Genomic DNA, 13,149 nt, shown 5'->3' with positions numbered 1-13,149 from the left:
AAACTAAGCTATGTGCCATAAAGCGGGTGATGGGTTCATGTAGCTATAAGTTATAGTTCTGATACGTTGATAGGTTATAAAAAATTGTTTGTTGGAGAGGAAATTACCTTGTGTCATTCCATATTTACTTGGGTGGGCATAAGTCAATTTATAAATCAATGTTAATATTCCTGTCTGGAAATATTACAGCAAGCCTTTTATTGACCCTTATGAATTTTTTTTTTTCTTCCCTGACCTTTGCTGACTCCTTAATAAGCACGCTTTTCTTAAAAATGTAAAAACCATTTGCCAGTCTGACAGAAAAGTGCAGATTTAACATTCAAAAACAATATTTTCTATCAACGTTTACAAGTAACAAAGCCACACTGCATCTCAAAGTATAATAATGAAACAGTGAGTTCTAGCCCTATTCTCTTGTGTATTCTGCTTTGATGCACACAACTTATTGTTTTATCCAACTAGCATGACTCTGATTTAGTATATGGAAGACAGCTTGTGCAGTTTCAAGTTCATATGTGAAGAAAGAAGCTGAAAAAGGAGTCAAAGAGATAAGCTTCCATTTTAAATATACTGCAAGTCCACCACAGATTAAAGAAAAGTGAAGAATCTGAACATTTAAAAAAGCTTTTCTCCCAGCAAGGAGCTAAATCTTGGCAACAGCAAAGCCTGAGGAAAATTAAAACAAATGCATATGTAATCCCTCTGAGAATCCACATTCGATTGTTTTAAAATAATTGCCTTCCTACCTAACTAGCCCTAATATTTATGATTACAGATCAGGCTGGATGGTATGGCAAAATATCACGCATATTCTATATTTCCGCGGTTGGTGAGCGAGGGAGACAGGGGAACAGTGCCTGAATGAGAGTCAAGCACATTTGTGAAACAAAGAGGCTCTTTGAAGCTCTTTCAGTCAAAAACATTTCATGCTAGAACAAGAAAAGGCAACTTCCTTAAGAGATAAGCTTCCTGCCTCACATAAAGCTGAGAAAGATTACTCTGTCTAGGCACATATTTCAAATGTGATTACGATACATATATGCATTTCCCATGCCATGGTTAATCTTGAATCATTTAGTCTGGCACTAACAAAACATCTTTTATTGGAACACTGCATGCAGCCTCAAATTAACTACAATGGCAAATTACAGTTTATATTTTGGGTTGACAAAGTAAGCTTTGTACATGCTAAAATCATGTAATATCCCCCTTTGGTGGTTCTTGGCACACTTTTGTGACCATCTGTGGTCTACTGTCAGTACTACCAACACATGCAAAAACACACATATCAAAATGCATCCAAGTACATAATAAGCATTAAAATGGAAAGGTTACAAAAGGAACCATTTGGATGCCTACATATATTAGCACATGCAAAACAGTTTTTTTCTTCATTAAAAAGTCAAAATTCAACAAAAGTGACTGACGTGAAGATGTTTATGTAAGAATCAACACGAAAATCTCGGAGAAGCGGATCTGTTTGGTGCACATGTGGTTATGATAAAGGTGGGTTACAGTTTGTCAGTTACAAATGCATGCATGCTGACCATAAGGGAAATTTTTTTTAATTTTTTTTTATTTTTTTTTTCACTAGTTATCTTGGATTGTTTCAGATTTATACAGGGAGCTTAAACGTGGATTAGTTAATGAGTCTGGTTTTAAAATGCCTAGCAATGAGGAGATCAATCATAATTTTTCAAGCCAGGCCCATAGAAAATGAGGCTGGGGAATTCTGATTATCTTCAGACAGACTCAGGTAGAGTAAAAAGAACATGAATCACAGTCCCAAGGGAAGTTGCAAATGTCTGAAATTAATACAGGTAGTGCATATGAATCTACATATTCATACCAACTGACCCATAGAGCATTATGAGAGACACATGGGATGAATCTCTTTTGTTCACATTGAGACTGACAGGGGATGATTTGGGGTGTGAGACGATGCTAAAAAAACTTGCTTAAACTGAACCCAATTGCCTGGTGTAATCAAAAAATATATGAAAAAGCGAATGTCGGTTATAAATAACCCAAAGAGAGTGGTATCTTTACAGTAGAATATTAGGTATCAGTGGGCTTCATTTTGCATAGTTCAACCCCAGAGTTTCTCTCAGCTTTGGAGACTGGCTGATGTATCTGCTGTATGAATCAATGAGATGACCTTCTACAGCAACGACTCAGAATGAACTCAGTATCAACAACAGAGAAACTGAATATTTTAGATCCTTGCACCATTGTATTGTGTTGGAACACTGTATGAAGTGTTAAATACATATAATACAACATATAAAGCCATAAATATTTCACTTACACTAAACTGTCTGAAAATGTTGTCACCTTTTTTGATTCACTATGAATTATAATCAGCCATTTGCCAGTAACCAACACACAAGCGTTGTCTCCTTGGTGAAACTTTGGCTAAAGAGTCAGCCAGAAATTAGGCACAAATGAAACCTGGAACCAAATGACTGGTAGTAATGTGATTAGAATCTTCTAATATATCCCCAGCATCCACTTTTGTCCCGAACAGTTGAAGGAATCAGTTTACCTTATCCACTCATCCTTAAAGTTAATGGTCTTTTACTCAGACTGATTCCCAAGAAAAAAAACAAACAAACAAAAAAAATAAACATTTGGATTAATGAGCATCTATACTCTCATAAGCTAATTGTTATAATTAATAGTATTTATTTTATAAACTGTAAGCGTTTCCTGGCAAACAAACCTTTTGTGAGAAGTGTCAGAATCCTTCAGCTCAACTTCAGGCAGAACAATTACTTTGTTCTAAGACGATGATATCTTTCTCTAGAATCATTCGCAAGCCTTTGTGGTGCAATATTCAAGGAAACTCTTTATGACATGTTACTTGTCAGCCCTTGATCATTAATGCATCATTCAGCTGGCTTTTCTCATTGTCTTGAAGTGAAATAACTGGAGAAGTGAGAAGTGAGAGCTTAAAAAATAAAATAAAATCATACTTTTAGGATAAATTATTTAAGCCGAGCTAGTTTCAAATCAGAATCAGACACAGACGAAAACCAAAATACTCTTGAATTATTGAAATTAAATGATAACAACTTTAAGGCTGACCTTGACTCCCCAAATAAGCAATCCTATGGAGACTTTGAAGCAATGAAAGTCCTTTAGAAAGATCTAAAATGTGGCGCAGATCTAAAATGACAATGCCAGTGGTTCCAGGTGATTAAAAACACACAAATGGCTTCAAAAGGAGAGAAACGGCTTTCTTAATGTGAGGTTAGAGTGCTTAAACGGCAGGGTGAAATAACAATGAGTTGGGTGGAACCCACAACAGAAAAGTCAATATCCTCATCCCATGAGCCTGATCTGATCCACATGCCTCCAGATAGGACTTGTAAAGAGGTTCTCTTTGAGTGATAAAATCTTTTCTAATGGAAAGCACTCCTCTAGCCATGCATGGTATCACTTTCTGTAGGCTGACCTTGATAGTGTCCAGAGGTGCTTCTGTGCATCGTTCCAGGTGACATGGCAACACTAATGCTGATGGAACAATTAATATGGCACCGCAATTAAAACCGGGGTAGGCAATAACGGCCCTCTGTGTCATAAGCGAGGGCTTCCTCTTTAGGAGACATGACTGGAATAAGTAAAGAGCAGAAGAGGGATTGCTATCAGAGCTCTTTCAAAGCTATGCGCGCAGCAGCTGTGGTCCACAATGCTAATCGTGCAGCGCCATGCTGACGGTGAGCCGGTCTAAACCATTACTGTGTGGGAGCTTCAGAGATTCGAACTCTCACAGGACCATGCAAACGCAGTCCAAGAGGTGGATTCACGGCCAGATGCTGATTGTGGGATGCTTTCAACAATCTCAGAGGATGAAACATATCCTCCCTTTCCATTTCTGTTTACTTAGATATACCCTCACCAAAACTCTGTGCATGATTCATAAAAAGAAACACTACACTTGCAGACAAAGAACAAATGAAATCATCTGAAAGGCAATAGAGCCTTTACATATTTATTGTAATTTTATGAGGCAATGCACTGGTCATTTTCCAAGCACAGGCATTTGAGAGAGCCACAGCAGGCTTGGCAGAGAGGGAGAGAAGGAGACTTTTTAAACATGCAAATTGGTAACTTAATCAGACATGAAAAGCAAGGATTCGCCTAATTCTCAAAAGAAAAGGTACAAATTACTCTTTCACACTTTAATGACAGTCTTGGACTCATTGTTTGACACTGTATTTGAATTTCACACTGTATTTGAATTTTAATTAAAACACAGGGCGATCTTTCTAGGGAATACTAGTTCATTCATTGAACTACATACTGTGTCGTAATCTTCCGTGCTGTGACTGACAGCCCAGATGCATGCGAGTGTGCTTAGTGACTTTTTACCACTTCTGGGGTTAATGGGCCTTCTGACACTGTATAAAATGCTAAATTAAATACGCATGCAATATATCACCTTCTGTATATATATTTTAATAGCACGCATACCATTATCCTACTTTTCAGTTTGAGCGGACTATATTAAGCCTCTGAGAATATTACGCTAGTTTCTCAGAAGACATCAATTTGAAGAAAGAACTGTTCTCCCCATTGTTCATATCTATCTCGGTGCAATTAACAACTTACCTAACACAAAACAGAGGAAATTACTTTTAAAACCTTGAGCCAAAAACTTATTTTTATTGCTTACTGTGCTATTTTTATTCTGGACATTAAGGGCCCATTAAATTGTGATGTCACGTAATAAATCACAGCTGAACGTTGAACTCACCTTGACAAGCTCGTAGTGTTGAATCCCATTGATCCCTATATCAGGGTCAAATGCGGAAGGGACAGGGTAGCGGCTGTTGATGGCTGTGTTTTCTGGAATGGAGATGTTGATAACCGTCGACTGAAAGAGCGGGGCATTGTCGTTGATGTCTTCGATTAGGAAGCGGATCTTGACCAGTCGGAAAATCTCGTCAGGTAGCACGGCGACCTCAATCTCGTAAAAGCAGCGCTTATCATTGAAGACTCTGGAACAGAGTTTCTCACGGTCGATGCGGTTGGCTGTGGTGAAAATCTCTCCCGTGCTTGCTTCTACCTTGACCAAAGGCACATCACCCGTCTTGTAGACAGGTTTAAACTGCAGCGCAGAAGACAGTTTAATGTCTGGATCTAGGTTCAAGTTTAGGTCTTTGCGCAGGTTTCCGATGCGCATATTTTCCGGCTGCTCCTCTTTTATGGTGTAGTCCTTCTCTTGAGCCCGGCACATCAAGAACAGGCAGGTGACTAAAACCACCAGAACGTGGGCCTCACTTGCCAAGTCCATACTCAGAGTAGGTGCTGCACTCTCTTCAAAGATCTGCAAGGTCTGCTGGAGGAAGATAAGTGGGGAAAAAAGAAAGATGGTCATATTCACAACTTTGAAAAAGTTCTGATACAAATAGCTTTTTGATCCTTTGAAACATTAACTCTTTTTTTTTTTTGAATTTTTGATATTTTTTAGCCCTATATAGCAATTCTGTTTTTTGTGGTTGGGGACCTGTATGACTTTCTTCTGTGCAAAAGAAAGAGAACACACACAAAAGGGAAAATCTGAAGAAAAAAAAAGTGCTGGTTGCTCTTCTTCCATGCACTTACAATAATGGAGACTGAGGTTTTAAGTCTTTATCGATGTGCATGGGAGTAGCAATGTGAACAAATTATCTTGAGTTGGATCTTTTCAAATGAATCACAAAACTGAGCCACTGGACTTGTTCGGTTCTCAAGTTCTCACTGTGAGTGGGAGTAGCAATGTGAACAAATTATCTTGAGTTGGATCTTCACAAGTTCCATTGTATTGCATACAGACTAATGACATTGCAATGAAATCCTTTAAAATCTTTGTCTTTCCATTAAAAATATATAACATCTCAAAACAATGTGAACAAAAATACTTTTTTCATTGAAATCTTGGATAGGTTTTCAAATGAAAACTCACAACACTATTTGCCAACATGAGGGAAACTACACAGAAACACATTTTTCAGAGACTCTTTTCTGGTTTTGAACTACCAAAGAAAGTACAGGTTGAACACCAAAGAAGAAAGAAAGTCATACAGGTTTGGAACAACATGAGGTTAAGTAAATGACACTGTTTACATTGCTGGGTGAACTACCACTTTAACCACTTTTTTACAATTGTTTAAATTGGTGAAATTCTACCAAATGCTACATAATATTGTTTTATTGGGGATGTTCTGATTTTTTACTGCACATAATGGACTCTTGTATGCCATTGGCAACACTCAACAGAGCTACAATGCATGATATCAGATTACAGTATGTTGATATTCTGAGCAGCCGAGATGTAATTGTAGTGTGAGTAAGAGTTTTATGATTTAAAGTTTAAGAATAAAGACATGAGTCCCAAATGACTGTCAATATCCCTCAGAAGAATTTGACAAAGCCATAATTCAAAAGCACCAATACATGATTTATGAATCAGCATTTCAGTGTTTGTTGCCAACTTGCTCGATGGCCACATAAATCCTGTCAGGGCATTATATAAATAAGAGTAGCCAGAGGGCTGAGGCTTTCACAATGTGCCAACAACTCAACTAGGTCACAGAGAACTAGTGGGGGAGATGCCTAACACTTCCAGACTCCGGGTTTTGTTAGTTTACAGAACTGTCCAGGCAGTGCTATTTCTGTTTAAATGTAGTGCCTTTCACATCAGTAACTCCAAACTAAAAGAGTTTGACTTTCTTTTAAATCAAAGTGATTGTGATAATATACAACTAGAACATTAATAAAAGTTAAACTTTTTTTTAGTAGTAGGAGTATCCAATATAGCTTCAGCAAATTAATTACTCAAATATAGCACGTTACTAGAGCGACAAAGAAAAATTACAGCTCATGGCATAATGTTTTTGAAATGGGATATCCTGAAAATACTGTTAACAGTGACTCCCCATTCGTCAAGTCATTAATGTGTAATTTCTACAGTATGTGCCAAAAGGATGTTTGTTTAAAAGCAAAGCCGAACGCAGCAGAGATACACGATCGTGTACCTTGAAGATTTGCTTCACACATCAAAAATTCATCACAAAGGCTGATTTCCTTTAAACATACAGAGAGCTAAAGGCCCCAATTTTTTTAGCCTCTCAAGTCTTTTCACAAGATGTTCTGTTTTTTCACAGTGAACACTCCGGCTGGACTGTAGGGACTCATTAAAGGTTTGTTGGGCAGACGAGCACCACTCAGAGTATTTACATGACAGTGATCAATGGCCAGCTTACTATCTGCACATATTCTCAGACTGTTATGTTGTTATTTGAATAAAGTAGTGAAAAATGATTTGGTTTGCTTTTGAAGATTGCAACATTTTTGAGTCGGCTAGAGCAAAGCAATTACTATTCACCTACTGTACTCTGATAAGCCTGAAAGAGTCCAAGGCTGTATCCGACAATGCATAATGAAGAGGACTTACTGGCTAAGGAGTGCATTGCAGAGTAGTGCATAAAAGATGAAAAGACGATCTACATCTAAATAACTCCAACTGACATTAGCCATGACGCAGACAGGCCTTGATGCGCAATAAGGGTGATGGGTCTCTTGTTCTGCAAATTCCCTTGCATTTTTAAATAATCAGTTTACTGTCAAAAATAATGAATCACGCCGTCCTGGGGAGAGAGAGAATGGTGATGAACCTGTATAACCCAAAATAGCACCAAATAGTGTAGACAGTATAAGCTCCAGCTCTCAGTAAGTGATGTCTGGCATTTTGTATGGAGCTCTGCTACCCAGGGACGTGGTGCTGGGATTAGACAATTCCACACGGGAGATCACATGTCACTCCTCCCCATATTTAGGACAGTTTATGTTGTTGCGAAAACTTGCGGAGCCATTTTCAGATTTACTCCTGGGAGCGATTCTTTCAAAACTATACTCTGGATGAATTTGCAAAGCTTTGAGTTTCAACTTTCCCAATCTTTGGAAACTTGCAGCTCGAGAGTGAATAAAGAGAATTAGCTGGGGAAAATTGCGCACATGGGTATCGGTGTGACTTCCTCCCTGCTTGCGCAGGGTTCCAGTGATCTATTCTGAGCAGCGGACCATGCATTCCAGGGAGTATGCAAAAGCCGTCCTTCCCTCTGGAGCCTGGAGTGAGCGGCACACAGACTTTGGAGCGCTTTACGTGACAACGTGATGGACAAGCCTGCCTGTTTTTTGATTTCGAGCTGAGCTGTCAAGGAAGAAAATAATTCTACATGTCAACCGCAAGTTCATGCTGAATCTCTGTCTATATGAATCGGCAGGAACCAAATCAGAGGTGGAAAAATCGATACGGTTCAACCTACCAAATGGGCATCAGATTAAAACGATCAAATTTAATACGAACGGTAATTAAAGCAAAATGACATTTCGAATAATGATTAAAGCCGCTTATGGAAGTTAAACTGGGACAACTGCCTGAAGCGTGTCACTTAACTCATTTTTATCAGAAGCATCGCTCTCTTTATCGGTTTAAAGAAACCCTGTGTGTGCTCGATTCTTTGACATTTTGATGTCTTGTTTGAGTTCGCCCTCCACCTTTTGCCATCAGCAGCTTGAGACCCATAACCCCCCTGCCAGCTGTTCGCCAGCCTACCTGCTGTCATTCTTGTGTTGTCAGGATGTCAGGCTTTTCATCAACAGAAAACATGTTTTTTAATAATTTATTCAGGCTTTATGTATCAGGAAGGCATCTTTTTTTAAAATCAAATAAGTGGTAATGAAAAACATCTGGTGTTATAATTAAACATGAATATTACTTTTACTACTGTTGTGTTGTTATTCTGCAACATCACTATTGTATTTTCATGTCTTATTTGTTATTTGTTCATATGTATCTGAACAGGCTAGACTGATGTGTCATATAAAGTTAGGATCCTTTTGAAACACACAGTCTGGCTTTGAGTAGCTTTGATGACGACTACACTGATCCTAAGAACCAATGATCAATTGAATGATCAATAGGGAGGTATTAACATACCAAACAGGCTGCCAGTCGCAATGGATAAACAGATGTAGCAAACGTGATGGAGTCGATTTAGGTCTGTCAGCAAAGATTATGCATCCAAACAGTCATGTCTGTCATTTATCAATTTATCAAAGTTTCCATGCGGTCAGATGACAAAATAACTTATGGCTAACTTCAGCCAAGAAGGAACCGAGAGTGATTTTGTTTGCGTAAAATGGTGCAAGTCATTTTTGTGTTTTATGTTTCTTTGTGTAATAATTGTTGATATTTTGATTTTTTTTATTTTTTTTGACCAACATCAGGCAATTTATTGTGGGCACTTTCAGTGGAACGACATGTCAGTTGTTGATATATCATTCTCCCAAATTGATTTTATATGGACAAACATTGCAAAGTGTATAACATGCCAATGAAACTCTAAATCTTAAAGGCTGGTATTTGGCCTGCGATGCACCATTCATCTTCACTCTTCCCCTCTGAATTTTCTCTTTAATAAATAAATAAATACATAAATGTATTAAGTCTATAAGTTATGAATGACAGGAATTTAAAGCACAAGGGGATTTCACAAATTAAGGATAACATTTATTGCAGGCTTTAAGATGACAGACATATATGCTTGCATCACTTCTTTTCCACTAAACATTTTATGATTTATATATTTAGAGTACTTATAAAAACTACATGTCAATATTTGTTTTTCAAAGGACATAGTTATGAAGAAAAAAATAATTTAAACAAATTTAATTAATCTCACCTTGCTCTAAAATTTTAAATTAGATTGTTTAAGCTCACCTTGCACACAAACACAGATTGTAAATTGTTGAAATGTAAAAGGAGACAAATTATGCTACTAATCTGTATATTGAAAGTGATAGGCAAGATAAATAAATAAATAAATAACATAAATAAATAGATGGATATGTAGTGGTGACGTAGTGTGGTCAAAATATAGGGAATTTGTATTGTTTAAATTAAAATTATTATTTTTGGTTACATAGTTGTTCATTTTAATCTTATTCTAATTATCAGATGATGCAAGATCACTTTGTATAATATATTAGCACACTGTATCAAGTGTAACCACCTTGACCAGCACCGCAGTGCACATTCAGTATTCGGCAATGACATAAAAAATTGTTGATGCACATTTTATTTTTTATTTTTCTGCCAACTTAGTATTAACTACCATTTTAAGTTTGCTGCGGGCAACTGTACAATTGATATAATATTGATATCATCAGTCTTAGCTAGGTAACTTCTCCACCCAAATTGTTCTTACTTATCATTGACGATACTAGTAGCTTGTTGTTAACTACTTCATGCTAATTTATTTTTTTTTTCGTTGACTTTATTATTTTAGTGGCCGATCAAGACTTATTTATGTTACTAAGTCTTAACAGTTAGAGGATTTTTTATTTCTTTGCTATTTATTATGTTATATTGAATTGTGTGCAGTTTGAGATTTTTTTTTGTATTAACTTTTAATTATATTACAGTCACAACTGTACAGTACATTGCTTTCATGTTCGATGACATCATCATACTTTAAGCAGCCGATCAAGAGTGTAGAGGGAGTGAGTGAATTAATAGATTGATAAATAAATTTATATATTTTTTTTGATTGTGGTAGTATCTTTTTTGTTGTTGTTTTTTTTTTTTTTTTTTTTTTTGTTTATTGTCTAGAGGGAATGAATGATTTTCTCTAGGGGCTCAGTGCTTTCCGCACTCCAAGAAGAAATGTGAAAACTAGTAAAAAATTACTATTAACAATTGGTTATATAGAGAAAGGCCTGTTGAATTTCTCCATATCTGAGTGTTGCCCAACCACCAGATATGCACTGTAAAACTGAAAACCAATTGCATCATTTTGCCTTAAAGCATGAAACAATGTTGAATCTTGTCCTTATGAAAATCAAAATTAGAAATTAATCAGATCTGACACTCATACCTGTCATCAAAGGTCAACTGGTGCATAACAGAATGTGAACAATGCAAGCAGAATGGATTACATCTACACTGTGCTCCCCAGTGCACTCGTATGCTACATTTGGACACTTCTCTTAAAATTACCATGGTAACTAGAGTAGTTTGCACCAAAATACCAATGTTACTACAGTTATTACCAAGGTAAGTCTAATTTATCAATGTGGGATCCTTGCACGCACTAAGAATATTTGTTATTTTATTATATTGTTGTTGTAGCTATTACAGTTTAACAATATTAAGATACAACTCATTTTCAGAAGTAACAATAAATGTAGTATCTACACTTTTAATAATAAAGCATCCAGTTAGAACCATAAGGTTTAGCATGATCTAATTGGTGAGCATTTTAAATTAGCCTACACAAACAAGCTAAACTTCGTATTAGCCTATTATTAGCTATTATTTTCTAATTGTTGAGAAAACTATTTATATACTTATTTACACTGATTATACACTGATATGAAGAACCTATAATTTAACATCAATAACTTTTAAATCTCCAATGAAAACCGTGCATTCATCAATAACTCCTACACAGCACAAAACGGTTTTTGATAAATCATGTAAGAATCTTTTCTCTCTCTCAAGAGGGTATGGTATTCAAGCGGAAAAGTATTGCTACCATGACATTTTTGTAAAGGACCGGATTTTTGTTCAAAACTAAGTATTTCTGTTCTGCCTCGGCCGGCACACCGGTTCAGAAAATGACGCATCCTCCTGGATCAGCTTCCGACTTCATCTGCTGATGCTCTTCTGCTTCGCAAGCTGCATACAGCCGTGCATTTTGAGTAGCCTAAACTATGCGATGTGGCCATTTCCTTAAAAAGCAAACTATGGAATATATTAATATTGTATTCATTGGTTCTGAATAGTTACAAAACAAAGCCTCCTGAAGCCAGAAGATTGAGGAGAACGCTTCAGAAGTTGTTAGATGGCATCTCAGAGCAGTCGCTTTGCTGTTATTCACGTGTTGGCTGTAGATGTTCTCTCAGTATGAAACGTTTCAACATGAATTTACCTTTGCGTTATATAGGACGCGTTGCTTTTGCCATAAAGCTATATCAGCACACTAACAAACTAGACTAGCGCATCTTCAGTCGGAAAGTGAAGCCGTAGGATAGCTTTTGGAAATTCTGCAGTTCGTGTCATTATTATTATTATTATTATTATTATTTTGTAAATATTACAATTATTATTTTTTCCTCAGGCAAACTGTTCTATTCATAAAATAACACCGACTTTTTTGTGCGCAAAGGCCCTTCGACTTTTGCGTTTTTTCCTCGAACAGTGCAAGTGCATGTAAGTGCATATTTAATCTAATTCGCGATGTTTTTTTAAAAGTAGCTACGATCGATCGTTTCATTGAACTAGGGAACGCGGCGAAATTCAACAAAATTTCCTTCGCAAACATAGCATAAAATAGAAAAATAAATAAACAAATAACCCATAAATGAGCATAAAGAGGACTCGTCTTACCTCGGATTTCTCTGTGAATGTGGAAACTCTCAATTCCCGTCACGTATCGGCATCACTGCTAGAGGAGATGAAGTGCCGTGAAGCAGACCGAAGAAAATCCCAGAATTAAACAGCTTCACGTAGTGACCAGTCGGTATCCAACTAGAGAAAACGATCCATGTCCATGAAAAAGTCCACGGTCCACTGACGAACGGCGAAAAACATCTGCGAATGACTTTTTAGGAGAGTCGATGTAATTCCTCAGATGTCTCGCGCCTGGCTACTGCTTGAATCCCACGCGCGCGGAGAGATAGTGCTGCTCCAAATGGGTTTGTCAGTGTGCAGTACTTCTTATTTCAGTGCATTCATACAGTCATCACAGGAGAAAAAAATGTAATAATCAAGGTTGGAACGCTAATCGTGTGTAGGCTTATGGGAATGTTGTTTAGTGTGTTTGTTTTTGTTTTTTTCTTTTTGTTTGTTTAGGGTATAAAAACTTGTAACGTTAAATCGTATCCTCGGACACGCCATTTAATGTCATCCCGTAGTTTGGCAGAGTGATGGAGAGCAAAATATCTATTTTGAGAAATACTCATGGACTGTCAGTGTAACGGAGCAGGTGGACGGTGTGCCTATAGGTGCAGCATCACTTCCACACACTGAGATTTTTAGCCGTAGTTGTACGCAGAGCTCTAGCAATCTCTGTTGTATTGTATGAACTCAGTTCCTTA

The 13,149-nt window shown here is 37.1% G+C and overlaps 1 protein-coding gene across 1 annotated transcript in view; it reads right to left on the bottom strand.

The window, feature by feature from the left end:
• pcdh11 (protocadherin 11) overlaps positions 1-12,828 on the bottom strand; it is a 96,476-nt gene extending 83,648 nt beyond the window's left edge. Inside the window, 2 exon segments of the mRNA XM_042770333.1 lie at positions 4,760-5,344; positions 12,440-12,828. Of these exon segments, the coding sequence (XP_042626267.1) occupies positions 4,760-5,299 (540 nt within the window). The 5' untranslated portion in view covers positions 5,300-5,344; positions 12,440-12,828.
• Between the last annotated feature and the right edge of the window lie 321 nt (positions 12,829-13,149).

Source organism: Cyprinus carpio, chromosome A14 (genome assembly GCF_018340385.1).
Source record: "Cyprinus carpio isolate SPL01 chromosome A14, ASM1834038v1, whole genome shotgun sequence".
In the NCBI taxonomy this organism is placed as follows: Eukaryota; Metazoa; Chordata; class Actinopteri; order Cypriniformes; family Cyprinidae; genus Cyprinus; species Cyprinus carpio.
The sequence above is the reverse complement of the archived record's forward strand: the minus strand, read 5'-3'. Positions and strand labels throughout refer to the sequence as shown.